We start from the raw sequence: 16,142 nt of genomic DNA, 5'->3' as shown, positions 1-16,142 counted from the left end.
ATAAAAACGTTTAAAAAAGAAAAAAAATACAAAAATAAAGAATATGATTAAAGTAGTTGCTTCTAAATATGCCAGTCACTTTCCATGGTGCAGTTCTTAGCTACTTCAGTTGGTTGTTAATATTTTCAAACCCTAGTGAGCAGATTTCATTTTGTTATGTAAAAAGGACTTCTATAAAGTGGGAGGTTAGAGAGAAATAGTCCTGCCATTATGTCAGAGCTTGTGAATAAAGTAATAGATACTAAATAAATTCTAACGAGATGAATTAGAGAATGATTGATAGACTTCTAGTCTAGATTTCTTTTCCTGTGTAACTTAAGTGCCTTTCTTATTAACAGTCCTGGACAATTGCTGTAACTTTTACAGAGGTGAAGGCAACTACTAACAGAATTTACGTGGATGTTTATTTTTTAAAAATCTATTTACTAGAATTAACATAATAAATTACATATCTTATGATAAAAATACATATTCAAATTCTTAACAGATGTTTTTACATTTTAAGAGATTTAAATAAGAAGAAGCAATCATTGGTAGTTTTAGAGACATTTTGGTTGTATATAGAACTTCAAATACTTTTCAAAAAAGTATAGTAAGCTTAATAAACATTTTTTATGACAGAATAAATTGAATATCTCAGACATCTCAATCTTATCCCTAAGAGAACTTGATGCTTTAGGAATTTTGCAAAAGCATAGTTCCTTCTCATGCAAAGATGACATGACAAATCCAGTACCAGCAGATAGTGCCAATTTCTATCATTGGTCCTCCTGCCCACTAAGCCCACCATATTCTTCACATTGTGTGTCCTGACATTTTGAGAGCCCGAGCTCAGAGGCTAGGCCACTGGCTGTGGAACTGAATTTCAACATAAAGAGCTGGTTGGTCTATGCAGTAACGAATCCAGCCATACTGGGTAACTGATCTCAGCTTATCTCAGGGGAATGCCTGGCTGGTTCAGTTGGACCACCTGGAATGAGTGGCCAGAAGGGCTTCAGTTCAGCTGTGTGTCTGGGAATCAAAGATTTTAAAAATTTGTGCTGATTTTAGGAACCTCAGAAAAAAACCCTAGTAAATAATACCCTTTTAGAGTTAAAGAAGGTGAGTACTTGGATTTTCCACTCCTTTATTGTTTAGGGCTACTTATAGCAGTATTTTAAGTTGAATTAAAAAAGGAAGGATTGGAATAGTTTTTAGGCAGTTAATAAAAGTATCAGTCACTGTAGGAGTAAGTTGGGTTACTTACTCTTTGACAGATTGCCTAACTTGGAAACATTGATAGTGCAGAAAAACTTGTAATAGGGGTTTAGAGCAAACGAGATTTTTTCCCTTATCTGAGGTAAACTCTTTAGCAACTCAAGGTCATAGGACAAAGAGAAATGTAGAAGTTTTGCAGCTTTGCCATGGAAAATTCAAAAGAATGCTTAGCGTGTAGTATGCATAGAGCACATTCCAGAAGGCAGTTGAGACACAGCTGTCCTGGAGCTTTGCCACCTGCTTAGGTTTCATAGACCAAAGTGTTAAGTACAGAGTTCTCTTTGTAGTAGGAGGTCCTCATGCCTGGCTAAAAGGAGTGGGTAACATTGCATTCTGAAGAATTGACATCATCCTCTCTTGAAAGGCCGTTGCAAAGTGTGGCAAACCCCAACATCTAAGAGAGGAGAAGGGGAGACAGGACCAATTCATCGGGGTTTTGGGCTAGGTAGGTGTTCTGACTTGTTCCCTCAATGACCCAGGCTGCACTTAGACTTTTTAAAGCAGCCTCTTGCTGAGACAGGTTCAAAGAAGATTTAAATGAGTTTCTGATGGACTAACATCACCTTTATACCTTTTCTTTTTTTCTCTTCATACTTGAAATGGCAATAGCTTTAGAGCTGGTATTAAATTACTGCAAGCAGATTGGGAGTCAGAATGGTTACAAGAAGACATTTATGAGGTGGCAGGTAACTTCAAGATCATCTGAACCCAACCCCTTTGTTTTATAGGTGGCCTAAAAGGTTAAAACAGTGCCTACATTCATAGAAGTAATTATTGGAAGAGCTGGGACTGAAACCAAAATCTCCCGAGTTTCAGGCTTGCTTTTTCCTACCACAGAGTACAGCAATGAGGTGAAAAATTGTACAGTTCTTAGTGTCAGGAGTGAAGTGAGATCTCATGTTTTGATAGTTTTAGTCCAGAAAATAAACTAAATAAAATGGAAGCATAAATCTGAAAGAATCCACTATATAAGATCAAAGTTCCAAATGAAGTCCCTTGGTTTAAGAATTCATGACTCCTATTTTTGTTACCGGAATTAATCTAAGAAGAATATAGGTTTTATAGGTCTCCCCTGAAAAGCTACTTTAAACATATATTTCAGAACCTTGTTTGTTGAGTACATATTTAAGTAACCTTTACTGTGGCTACAACATGATTTTCTCTCAGGTCATGATAGGGGTGGGGAGATTTGGGAATTTGAATCAGGTTACTGCTCTGTTCAAGTTCATGGCAAGATGGTGCACAATTTTACAGTCTGCAGTTTTCAAGTGTGTTTCCATTATTTTAAAGTCTGCATCTTTGCAAAGGTGTCCAATGTCCTCTCTGAAAACTTAAATTAAAATTTTACATAAATAGAGTTAACCCGAGAACTCTTATAGTTCTTTTGACTTTGAATTTGGGAGCCTTTTTAAAATAAGAAGCAAAGACTTACATTCGGAAGTCTCCTTATCTCCAAACAGGGCCAATCTAATAATTGGTAATTGTGGCTAGTAAGCCTCATTAATTTCCACTCTGATAATTAAGAATTTGAGAGAATTATAAAAAAATCTAAGCTGAAGCTGATCACTTGCTTATGTATTAACAAAGAGATTGCTAAATGAATTTACCTTCTGTTAGGATTAGTATGTTTGAAACTATTTTTTTCATTAGCACTTCAAATGTTTTATATAAATGACTCTCTATAAGAAGAAAAAAGTGCATTCACATCCTCCAAAATAATACGGTTGGGGCACCTGGGTGGCTCAGTTGGTTAAGCGACTGCCTTCGGCTCAGGTCATGATCCCGGAGTCCCGGGATCGAGTCCCGCATCGGGCTCCCTGCTCGGCAGGGAGTCTGCTTCTCCCTCTGACCCTCCCCCCTCTCATGTGCTTTCTCTCTCTCTCTCTCTCAAATAAATAAATAAAATCTTAAAAAAAAAAAAATAATGCGGTTGGGAAAAATTTATTAGCCTAATTGGAAGTAATTAAATTTATTTTGAAATAGTATATAAATCTCCTGCAGAATTTTAACTTATTCAGATTGATCTTTTATATAAATTATTGGTTTTACAAAATTTATAAAACAAGTTTTTAAAAATTGGTGGTGTAAACTTAATCTGCCATTCCTCAGCTCAACACATTCCTTCTTTGGCATACTCAAATTTTCCTCAGGAGAAGCAGGCACAAGTCTCTGAATATTCTTTTGCATGGTTTGATTTTTTCTGAGCCAATGGGCTTCCTTTCAGGTTTGTTTGTTTTCTTTCCATTTAATGTAGGTGTATTAGGCTGACATATCTATAACAAGTTGCAGGTGGGTATTTTAGGAAAGCTTGTATCATCCTCTTCAGGTGACAGGAATGTATGAGAGTTGGGTGCCAAAACTTGTGGCTGCCCTGTACAAGAGGGAACCGGACTCCAATGTCATTGTGGTGGACTGGCTGTCACGGGCCCAGCAGCATTATCCAGTGTCTGCCGGGTACACCAAGCTGGTGGGAAAAGATGTGGCCAAGTTCATCAACTGGATGGCGGTAAGACTGGGGGAAGAAGGCTTATATGTCCAAAACTGATCCCTTCGCTAGTGCTGAACAAAAGGCTGGTCTTTATTCCTTTTCACATAAATATAAATATTTTCTGGGGCAATTCAAATCTTCAGAATAAGCACAGGCATTTTTTTTTAGCCAGAAAGCAGCATTATGATAAGAATGATAAAACTGTAAAGTCAAGGCATAATCCTGCCCTGCCCTATCCTTTGATATTCTCATAGTGAATAGATCTGGTGAGACCAAGAACTAAGTAGGCCGAGCAGACAAAAGCTTGTTATTTCAAGGCAGAGGGAAGATGTCATGTTCAGCCAAATCCTTCTCTACCACTTGGCTGGCACATGGAAATATTATCCTGTCTTTGACCCATTAGAATACCAATCTTTTTCAGGAAAAGATTAATAATACCCATTCCTTAGTGTAGATTAAAGATCCAGATTTTTATTGAGAGTTAGGGGACTGATAGATTTGAGCTAGGAAGAAAATGGCAGGCAAGGTCTGTAGACTATGAGGTGGCTACGGGTCAGGAGTTCTGATTTAGCTTCCACTTTTATCTACTTTATTCTCTGATGTCATCCTCTGAAAATTACCTTTGAAAAGTATCTTGGGGTTGGCTGAAAGAAAGTTAATACTCTGACAGGGCCAAATTATTTAAGCCAGATACTTGGAGGTAGAAAAATAATCTGTTTATTGGACTGACCATTAAAAGATAAAAGTTCTTTTCTTGACTCTTTTGCTCATCAGGAAAGTGAACCTGGGCAAATCAGATCGCCTGCCTGGGCCTCAGGCTTCTCATCTGTTGAATAAAAAGACTGGACCATATGTGTATGTGGTTCATTCTCCCTGTAATATTTTCTGGTTTTAAGTCAGTTTTCTGGCTAACCTTAAAGAATAAAGTGATGTAGGGTATTTAGAGTAGGCAATAATGGGTTAAGGTTAAATATATATTTAATATATGTGTGTGTATTTACATATAGTTTATCCACATATAGATGCACACATATATACATATATCTACATATAAATATATAGCTACACATGTACATGTACATGCATACATATGTTTTCAGATATATGGAAATTCAGATTTCCATACACTTCAGTTTCAGATGGATGGGAAAACTTTCTAATTAAATATGTTTTTAAAGAAAGAGAAAAATCTCAACACTAGAGTGTTTGATCTAGAGCACAAAATTAAAATAAGTAGAGTTAATTTTCAGCATTGCCTGTATTTCAAAAACAATACTTATATTCACTTTTTTTCCTTTTAGCTTTGATCTTTTGTACAGAACTGTAAGAAGCCCTTTTTCTTTTTCTCTTCCAAAGGAGGAATTTCACTATCCTCTGGACAATGTCCATCTCTTGGGATATAGTCTTGGAGCCCATGCTGCTGGCATTGCAGGAAGTCTGACCAATAAGAAGGTCAACAGAATTACTGGTAAGAAAGCAGTGCCAGGAGTCTTATCACAGAAGAGTTGAGATGCCTGTCATTCTGAAAGAGAATCAGAATGTTTGTCAAATACCCATATTTGTGTGGTGTTCCTCTGTGTTCGCCCAGCCATTTGATTATGTCATGGGAGGGCTTTTTTTTTCCTGGAGTAGGATAGAATACGGGCCCTTGCTCTCCAGGGCTTACCACCTACTGTCAGAAGAGAAATAGAGCAGAGTTAAGCACAGAGAGCCAAATGGAGTCTCTGGGAAGCTCATTCCCCTCCTCCCTCTGCTCTGTGCTTTGGTGGTATATTGCATGTATGTCACCTCTCACATCAGTGCTGGGAAAAATGAAAAAGGACCAACACCAGAGGCTAGTTGTAAAAAGGAAGACAGTCAACCAGGGCAAAGGCAATGGATGATTTGGCACGCCTAGAGAAAAAGAAAGAACCCACCATTGTTTAAAGGCCTTCTCACCAGGTTCAAAAATAATTTACAAAAGGAGATCTACTTGTCCTGAATGAAAATTGCTATTTAATGGCTAGTTCAAGAGACTCAGATTCCTTTCAGAGGAGCTAGGCCTACTTTTAATACTCTCAGTAATTTCAGAATTCAATCACTACTGGAACTAGAGGGTATTATGCTAAGCAAAATAAGTCCATCGGAGAAAGACAATTATCATATGATCTCACTGATACGTGGAATTTGATAAACAAGGCAGAGGGTCATAGGGGAAGGGAGGGAAAAATGAAACAAGACGAAACCAGATAGGGAGACAAAACATAAGAGACTCTTAATCTCAGGAAACAAACTGGAGTTTGCTGGAGTGGAGGGGGGTGGGAGGGAAGGGGTGGCTGGGTGATAGACATTGGGGAGGATATGTGCTATGGTGAGCACTGTGAATTGTGTAAGACTGATGAATCACAGACCTGTACCCATGAAACAAATAATACATTAGATGTTAAAAAAAAAAAAAAGAATCCAATCACTACAGAATAAGGAGCTAATAAGAACCTATGTGGCTGCCAGTTACATTCAAATGATGAACAATTGAATGCTAAGGTGACACTAATGGAGGCCAAAATGAATGGGAATTTAAAATCTGTGAGGCCTTTATTTTTTTTGTATTAAGGCCTAGATCCAGCTGGACCTAACTTTGAATATGCAGAAGCTCCAAGTCGCCTTTCTCCCGATGATGCAGATTTTGTAGACGTCTTACACACATTCACCAGAGGGTCGCCTGGCCGAAGTATTGGAATCCAGAAACCAGTAGGACATGTTGACATTTATCCTAATGGAGGCACTTTTCAACCAGGATGTAACATTGGGGAAGCTATCCGTGTGATTGCAGAGAGAGGCCTTGGAGGTAAATATGATTTAGAAGTTAATTAAATGTAATTTTCACACTTAATTCTTATTGATCCAGTCTCCTACCTATTCCCCACAAGTATGTAGTTTTAATATACACATTTAGCCACGAAATGTTTCTGAAGAAGCTATCATATTCAGCACAATCACCATTACAGCCTTAGTACTTCCTTTGGTCAGACAGACAGACATTTTTTTCTTTTATGTATTATATTGTAGACTACACCGCGTACTGAGCTTCCAGAAATAAAAGAAGAGAAAGGCGAGACCTACACAAGAAAACTCCACTGCATTGGATAATAACAGCATAAAGTGATATTGGGCCACATGTTGTTATACTTTGAATATGGTTGTGAAACCATAAGAGTTATTGTTAATTAGTCCAAATTTCTTTTGTCAGCCTTTTAAAGAGATGTACAAATTAGAAACAAATCAGGAGCACCTGGGGAGCTCAGTCTGTTAAGCGTCTGACTCTTGGTTTCGGCTCAGGTCGTGATCTCATGGGTCATGAGATCCAGCCCCGAGTGGTACTCTGCCCTCAGTGGGGAGTCTGCTAGAAGATTCTTTCACTCTGCCCCTCCCCTCACTCATGCACATGCATTCTCTCTCTTCTTCTCTCTCTAAAATAAATAAATAAATCTTAAAAGAAAAAATAAATCACCGTTCTCTAATAATGAATATTCCAAAATTTAAAGAAAAAAAATATAATTTAATATTATCTTAATGTTTACTTCAGTAATCTTGTTTGTGTTAAATTTATAATTTGTTTTAAGTGATCTTTTCATCCTTTGTGAGCAATGGGACCTACCTGTAGTCAATATGCTCAGGTCTTTTGTACACATGTTATAGAAATTATAGCTTAATGTTACTATTTTCAATAGTTATAAAATCTTATGGTAAGAGATACACTTTTATTACATTGCTAATTATTTCTGTGATTAATTTGATGTAAAAATTATTAGTGGTGAGACAACCTCCAATTATACATAGTATCTATGATAAAATACTATTCACTTAACAATTCTGCCTTTTATGATGTTGTTTCTAGTAACACGTAGAAATATTTTATGTTTTCAATATAAGAGAAGGATATGATAAACTGGGGGAAATCAACTTCTACCTTGAATGTCTCTTACTGTATCTTCATAAACATACAAATATAAGATAGCAGAAAAGGCAAAAGTTCTCTGAAAATTTGCAGTTTTGACACTCAGAAAGAGATGAAAAACTGCCACCAAAAATACTTCCTTAAATAGGGCTTACACTCAGTCAGTCATAGGACTAGATCCTTAGGTAATTTTGTTCTGACACCACACCTAAACTAGTTTAGACATACACAATGAAACACTCATTGTGAACACTCATGGAGTTGAATTTTCTTTGTGCCTCTTTTTCCCCAGATGTGGACCAGCTAGTAAAGTGTTCCCATGAGCGTTCCATTCATCTCTTTATTGACTCTCTGCTGAATGAAGAAAATCCAAGTAAGGCCTACCGGTGCAACTCAAAGGAAGCCTTTGAAAAAGGGCTCTGCCTGAGTTGCAGAAAGAACCGTTGCAACAACTTGGGCTATGAGATCAATAAGGTCAGAGCCAAAAGAAGCAGCAAAATGTACCTGAAGACGCGCTCTCAGATGCCGTACAAAGGTAGGCTGGAGAATGTTGTGAATAAGGAAAATCAATTTGATTTTTATCATGTTCATTGCATCACATGTACTGAGTCTGTCCATCACCAACAGAGGTAGCGAAATGATGTTACTACACCCTGAACCCTCACTTCCCATTGCCAGTAAGGCCCAGTGACAACCTGCACTACCCTATGCAGCAGCCTTGTTTGCCACCCTCCTCTGTAACTGTGACCCCTAGCATGGGCCAGCCCATTAGTACCAGGCTCATTAGTACCAGCTAATTTGAATCCATCCATCTATCCAGGGTCAGCAAGCAAACTATGGCTCATGGGCCAAATCCAGCCCACCACCTGCTTTTGTAAAGAAAGTGTTATTAGAATACAGCCACACACGTTCATTTTTTTGTTGACTAAGAGTGCTTTTGTGCTACTGCAGCAGAGTTAAGTAATTGGGACAGAGACTGTATGGCCCACAAAGCCTAAATTATTTGCTATCTCGCCCTTCATAGAAAAAAGTTAGCCAACTCCTAAAGTTTGCTTTAAGTGAAGGCAAAAATTACCTGTATTTTAAAATTCAACTAGGGTGCCTGGGTGGCGCAGTCGTTGGGCATCTGCCTTCGGCTCAGGTCATGATCCCAGGGTCCTGGGATCGAGTCCCACATCGGGCTCCCTCCTCGAGGGGAAGCCTGCTTCTCCCTCTCCCACTCCCGCTGCTTGTGTTCCTGCTCTCGCTATCTCTGTCTCTGTCAAATAAATAAATAAAATTAAAAAAAATAATAATAAAATTCAACTATTCCTGGGAGGGAAGAATATACCAAACCTCAAGATATTTCCATTTTGTCATGAATTTGTACCCAGTTGAATTTCAAACTTGTTTAGAGCAAAATTTATAAGGACTGAAGGGAAACAAGAGAGGAGATACCAAGGAAATCTGGCAAGAGGAACTAAGACCAGAAAAGCTAACTTATGTGGAGTCCAGATGGAAGTCCGAGGGAAGGGATGATATTGAAGTATAGTTTTCCAAGGTAAAATGTATCTGATGGAGGCAACTATCTGTAAGGTGGTTTGTTAGAACCTCTATAGTGGTGTGTTTGGTGGCCCAAAGGTTTGGAGCAACAATAATTCAAGGAAACCTTTTAAGCAATGAGGAAACCCTTAGTTTCCCTGACTCTTCAGAATGAGAAAGTGGGTGCGAGGTATAGAGGAGACTGGAATCTTCTGAAGACTCATCCCCAGGCGTCCTGCTCAGTGCTATGCAGTGTTCCATCACTATTCTTGGGGGTACCTCGGCAGTCTCAACTTCCCCTGCTCTGGTCTGTGGTGATGCCTGCAAGGGCTCCATTCAACCCCAAACTCTGTTTCTCTTCACCTCTAGTAGCTGTGTGTTAAGCCTGCTGCCTTTCCTATCTCCTTAACCTCCCCCATCCCACCTACTCAGCGTTTTTAGTAGAGATGGGGAGAGCAGGGAGGAAATGTAGAAGTTCAAGTATCTGCTTCCAGAGGTTCTCCCTAATACAGAACACATTAGGAACTAGCAGTCTTTATGGCCTCACTGATGATTCAATGAATAAGTTTGATTGTGAGCTTGCTATAATACCTGCTCTGTGCTAGATGGTGGGGGGATAAAGAGGATAAACGTGATCTTCTGACATGAGGGAATTTACACATAGGTAGGGAGTCAGACGTACCCATAAAACATGAAGAAACAGTTACATACAGTGTCCCATTAACAAATGCCAAATATGTTCCATATAGATATTCGGGGACAAGATGGCCAAGAAAGGGTAGGGTTCTTGGAGAAAGAATCATGGGTATTTTGGCTTCTTGATTTGATCTCCCTTGTGCCCCATCAAAGATGACTACTTTCCAGGACTGCTTAACGATTCATACACACCTGGATTCCTCCTATCCACTACAACCACACTTTCCTGAAAGGGAGTGGAATTCAAGGTCTGAATTTTCTAGTAACAAACACTGTGCAGATATGAAGAAATCCTTCACACTGATAGTCATGTGTGAACACTTCCTATTTAATGGTTCAGAATTCTGTGGTTCTGAATTACCTGTTTATTTGGGGGCGGTGGTGTTTCCATAAAAACTGATCAACATTTGTTCCAATTTTCTCTCTACAGTCTTCCATTACCAAGTAAAGATACATTTTTCTGGGACTGAGAGTGATACACAGACCAACCAGGCCTTCGAGATCTCTCTGTATGGCACTGTGGCCGAGAGTGAGAACATCCCTTTTACCCTGTGAGTAGCCACATGACATTTCCTCCAGCATGTGGGCTTATCACCGGCACTGCTACCTGCTCTAACCATTGGTCCTTAGAGCAGAAGAAGAGTAGGACACTTGGAAAAGAAATAGTCATCATATTTTTTTAAAAAAAGCTTTATGGCAAAAGATACTCATTACATTAGTACATATAATAGCATGGATTAGAAACAAAATAAGTACCCAACATTGAGGCAATGGTTAAATGAATTGTGGTTTAAAGTCAATAAAATCAATCTAGTTTCTAAAAACTATAATTATAGAAAACCAGGTAAAACATGGCAAAAAATGGAAAGTAAAATATGAAGTAAACAAAGAAAGAATAGAGAATTTTAGGTATCCTATGACTTTAACAAAGTAAACATGTTCACATAGCAATATAGATTGAAAGGGGATATATGAAGATGAATATAAATGCCTCTGAATGATTGATTTATGGATTTTTTTCTTAAGAATTGTATTAAATAGTTCATACTGTTTGTGTAAAAGTTAAAATAGATTAAAAGGGTGTAGATATCTTTTAAAATACCCTAAATGCCATTGATCTTCATCTTGAGTATTTTGCTGGACATTTTTTGCATTTTTAAAAATATCTCCCAAACAATAAAGCTATTTATGTCTTGGGAGGAAGAAGAATGAAAAAAAAAAAGACCAAAAAACAAAAAACTTGTTTCCACAACTAACCAAATACGCTGATTTTTTTCTTCAGGCCTGAAGTTTCTGCAAATAAGACCTACTCCTTTCTGATTTACACGGAGGTGGATATTGGGGAGCTGCTAATGTTGAAACTCAAATGGAAGAGTGATTCATACTTCAGCTGGTCAGACTGGTGGAGCAGCTCTGGCTTTGCTCTTGAGAAGATCAGAGTAAAAGCAGGAGAGACCCAAAAAAAGTAATTAAATGTATTTTTCTCCATTTACGTTAGACTCACTGTGTCCTTACCTAGGGATAGTGGAGCCTTCAACATTCAGGTGGAACTTTAGTAAGCTTTTTCTTTAAAACTATATCAACTAGATAATTACACCTATAATTTTGGGGAGGAGTATTCTTTTATTATCGTACCAGGGAAGTAATAGTATTTCTGAATTTCATGGAAAGAAAATATAAGCCCTGAATTGATCACAATTATTGAGTGAGAGCTGAGACTTTAAGTTGAGGATCTCAGCTTCTCATTTAGCACTGTTTCTTGCAAGCACAAAACAGTTATGGAAAGAATCTCAGAGATGTTACTTTGACACTCAAAGATTAAAATCAACCTCTTCAAGAAGAATGAGATTCCAAGGTAATCTCATCCTGTCTCCCCACCCCCACCTCACGTATATCTATAAATTAATTGCATAGAGAGCCCCATAGGATTTAAAACTTTTTTACTAAATGTATAGGTATTTTGCAAACTATAGTGTGCCATTATTGTTAATAAAAATGACTCTTTAAATTAGGACTGATAAATTTTTTCTCTCTGGTCATTTTCTTTGATAACAAACAAAACAAACAAACAAACAACAACAACAAAAAACAAACAAAAAACAGGTTGTGGATGGAGAGGCTATGCAGAGTATTTGTTTCTCTAACAGGACAGTTGAAGAATGGTTTGTGAATTCCCTAATGCAGATACAAGGAAGTGGTAAAGTTGATCTTGTATCACCTCGTGGTGAAAGCTTTGTGATTTTGAGGCTGCTCCAAGCTGTCAATATCCTGTCTAGACTGGTGAACTCTATTGTTGAACAGTGGGTTAGGCCCTCAAATAACTCTCTGGTTCAGATGTGTTGCTGACCAGAATGGCCTGACTTTAAACAGTTATTGGAAATATCAAAATAATTAATCATAATGATCAGGTAGGATTTAAACAGCCCTGACCAAACCATATATTTTCGGTTGTTTCTCTTTTCCCATATGACATGTTCACATCCATTTTCTTCTACAGGGTAATCTTCTGTTCCAGGGAGAAAGTGTCTCATCTGCAGAAAGGAAAGTCATCTGTGGTATTTGTGAAATGCCATGACAAGTCTCTGAATAAAAAGTCTGGCTGGTGAGCATCATGGGCTAAAGATCCTCGGGTATCCTGAGCTTGCACTCAGGGACGCTGCTTCATACATTGCTTTTCGTCCCATAACTAAAGACTTGCACTGGTTCTTGTGGCTAGAATCTTCAGGTGGTCTTTCTTAGCCCTTCCATGTACGCATTGGCCTGGCCCATTTGTTTTTGGCAGTACTTCCTCTTTTTTCTTTCTCTTTCTGTTCTTTTATTTTCCTTTTGCACTACCACAAAATCTTTACTGCTGCTTTTTTCTGTACTGCATCCCTGCTACCTTTACAGAGCCTGTGTGCAGAGCATACAACACAATAGTCATCATTGTGACTGTGGGCCTAGCCCCTCCAGGGGAGCAAAACATCAGCTGCAGCACATAGGACTTCTTGGTGCTCCAAGTGGCAGCAGACTCCAGGACAGAGAGCCAGAAAGGGGCAGCCACCAAGCATCCATCTCAAAATCCCCAACGATGGGGAGCTAATGGAGTTAGAATTTAGGAGATGGTTTTCTTTTCCATCTGAAAACAATCCCCTGGCTCTTTCCTACTGACCTTTAAGTCTAATCCATATGGCAGCTGTCAGCTAAATCTTTCCAGAGTGTCAATACTAAGTGGAGATTAAGCATGTGACCTTCTCCATGCCCTCCTGGATTCTCACATTATCTCACTTTCATTTGTCTACTCATTCCCCTGCCAGATACCAAGTACTAATGGGTTACAAGTATAAGAGGGAAAAGCTTAGATCACGTCATACAAGCCAGGGAAACAAGAAACATGGGAAAGGTTGGTCACAACATCATCCAGAAATAGAAAAAACAATTACTTCTGGTTTGTCTTCTCTCAGTTACATTGATAGACAAAAGTACAGAATAAGAATTGCCTAATCAGAAAAGCATATTAAAGACCCTATGTGGAATTTCTATTATTATTTTAAATTTCTATTTTATGTTATAATTTATCCATGGATAATTATGGATTATGGATAAATCAGGAAAAATAGGCAAAACAAAATCACTGTGACTCTATCCCCCTGGAATAACTCCGAATTAACATTATATTCTTTCAGACCTTTTCAATGCATATATCATTTTTATATTTTTTCATTTTTTACAAAAATTGAATTATGACATACACTTTGAACAATAAGATGAAGCCACTTGGTTAAAAACATTAATGTAAGAGTACTCAAGAGAAACTTAAAATGGAAAATAGTTGATGGTACTGAGCCGGGCAGAATAACTGAATTTTTATCTAAGTGGACTATTCTACTTAGAGGTTCATTGCTTTGTTTTCCCTCATCACAAATCTGAGACAATTTCACATTTGCTTTAACTTTTAGAAGCAACTCCTCTGTGAAGTTTTATACATGCATTTATGTCACATACAAACACACACAAACACTTGTACATATACATTCTCCCCAAATCATCCATAACTTTGACTATATGTGAATGTAGAAACAAAACCTGAAAAATTAGGAAATATCTCCAGCTGTTTTAAAAAGTATTTCTGGTCATATTATTTATATAAGTCACAATCATTTATCTGAGAAAGTCTATTGATATATTCCTTGTCTGATTACAGGATTACTGAGACCACAGATATTTAGGTGGTTTTTCTTTATACATCTGAACTTTATCTAGGAATTATGATTCAGACTAATAACTACTTCTGCAGTTTCTCTCTTCTGTCACTAAATTAATCAAAAGTTCTCTGTCTCTTATCTTCTGATATAACTCTTTAGAAGACTCCTATCACAAGAAAAGAAAGAATCAGGCATTTCATTTGACAAGTTTTAGAATTAAGAAATCTTCTTAAATCATATCATCTTTGAAATCATTTGATTCAGTCCTCTGAAAATGATAGTCCTTATTGGGACATGGCTAAGTAGATCTTAGAGTGTCTTTCATTCCCACAAGCCTGCCGTTATCTACATCTGATCCATTATCCTCATGTCCCCTGGGTATATACTCACAACCTTTGTTCTGAATTTCCAGTTGGATAACCTTTTCATCATGAAGGTGGGAGGCGGTGGGTTGTAAAACACTAAGCAAATAATAAATTGCCCTTCCTCTGCTTTTTCTCAGAACCTGGGCAAATCTACAGAAGGAAGAACAGCACGTGAATTCTATGAAGAATGAAATAACTTTTACAAAAGATGCCCAGTGCTTTGGGTGTTTCAAAGAGAAATTTCCTGAGTATTAATCCCTAATTAATAATTAATTAGTTATTTTAGGATACAGTCTTAAATACCCAAAAAAGTGGCTAATTCAATTTGAGGAATATAGTGGCCAAATAGCACATCTTCCAACATTAAAAGATCGCAGATTTGAAAATCACTGTTTTGTCCTTTGAGAAAGAAGTAAGAACCATTTTGGCTCATGGTAACATAATACACCTTCTTTATCTAGTGAGTTAAACCATAGCCTAAAATTAAGTAGAATCTCATTTTTTAATCGGAAGTCTGCATTTTCTGGACTGATACCTTCTCAATGTTTTCTCCAAGTCTGAATATAGAAAATGATTTTTTTTTTTTTGGTGGCATGAGTTGGACCCATTTACTTACTAGTCAAAACACCTGACTTTTTTGGAATGGTTTTTCTCTTGCCATTGGGTTCTGTGTTGCCCAGGAATTAACCAGGGACTAGTGACTTGGAGAGAGGAATAGAAAATGAAATTGATAAATCACTGAAACTTTAAACCCTCCCTGCAGCTGGTTGCATCATTGCTAAGTTACAAATTAAAAGAGATATAAAATTTAGACCAATTCTATCTTAATAGGCTTACAGTTTATCGCTTAATCTCTACCTGCCGTTTGTCTCAAGATTATATTTTAACAGTGCTTTCTAGGTTGGTGTTTTAAATGAGCCTGTTATTGTCAACTGACGCATAATTTTAACTATGGGGAAAGAAAATGATACCACAATTTCATTAATCAGATTTCTGAAGTTATATTCATCAATTTGAGGTCATTTAATATCTGATAGGCACTGTTCAATTTTAGGTTTATCTCAGTCATGCTTCAATCATACTTTGAGCATGTCTCTTTCCTGGTTTTAGTAAGAAAATATGTACTCAAGGTCAAATTTTACATCACGCAAACTTCTATAAATTTTAGACAAGGGCCATTGTTACTAAGTTAGGAGGTGAAAAATTATATATCCATAAACAGTGCTTAAAACCACTGTGGGCAATTAAAAGAATCCTCAATTGCCATAGCCACATGAATGCCATGAGAGGTGTTATTTTTAACAACTAGTCAAGAGTGAGTGAACAGTAATTTATAAACTAGATATCATATTTTCAGAATGATCTTCTATATATTAATATAAATTGATAAAGAAGTAAAATGTCTCAAAGACTATTGCTGGGAATCCAAACTATGAACATGTGTGGGTATCTGAACATATGACTCACATACGAAGCCCCTCATGTACATTTATTATTCAGCATAGCTTGGAAAGTAAACAATCAAGAGATACAGTATTAGGATGTATTGAAGTAGAAATTATTCCAGAGGTGCCAGAACTTAAGCCCTTCATTTGAGAAATATGGTTATACCTATACAAAGTAGGATGAATGCTGTGATTGATATCAGCCAACTTGGAATGAATTTTCTCTAAAAATAAAATATTGTGAGATTT

The 16,142-nt window shown here is 37.4% G+C and overlaps 1 protein-coding gene across 3 annotated transcripts in view; it reads left to right on the top strand.

The window, feature by feature from the left end:
• The window catches only part of LPL (lipoprotein lipase), a 23,875-nt gene extending 7,733 nt beyond the window's left edge, over window positions 1-16,142 (top strand). For 2 of the 3 annotated variants that reach the window (XM_078069535.1, XM_036106001.2), the window contains 7 exons: window positions 3,584-3,763; window positions 5,102-5,213; window positions 6,339-6,572; window positions 7,975-8,217; window positions 10,330-10,450; window positions 11,182-11,364; window positions 12,397-12,506. In XM_078069535.1, the coding sequence (XP_077925661.1) occupies window positions 3,593-3,763; window positions 5,102-5,213; window positions 6,339-6,572; window positions 7,975-8,217; window positions 10,330-10,450; window positions 11,182-11,364; window positions 12,397-12,505 (1,173 nt within the window). In that variant the 5' untranslated portion in view covers window positions 3,584-3,592 and the 3' untranslated portion in view covers window position 12,506. Of the gene's footprint in view, window positions 1-3,583; window positions 3,764-5,101; window positions 5,214-6,338; window positions 6,573-7,974; window positions 8,218-10,329; window positions 10,451-11,181; window positions 11,365-12,396; window positions 12,507-14,585 lie in introns of those variants that run through there. The other variant, XM_036106002.2, reaches the window with a different exon arrangement.

The sequence above is a fragment of the Halichoerus grypus genome, chromosome 3 (assembly GCF_964656455.1).
Source record: "Halichoerus grypus chromosome 3, mHalGry1.hap1.1, whole genome shotgun sequence".
In the NCBI taxonomy this organism is placed as follows: Eukaryota; Metazoa; Chordata; class Mammalia; order Carnivora; family Phocidae; genus Halichoerus; species Halichoerus grypus.
This window is presented reverse-complemented; position numbering and strand designations above follow the sequence as displayed.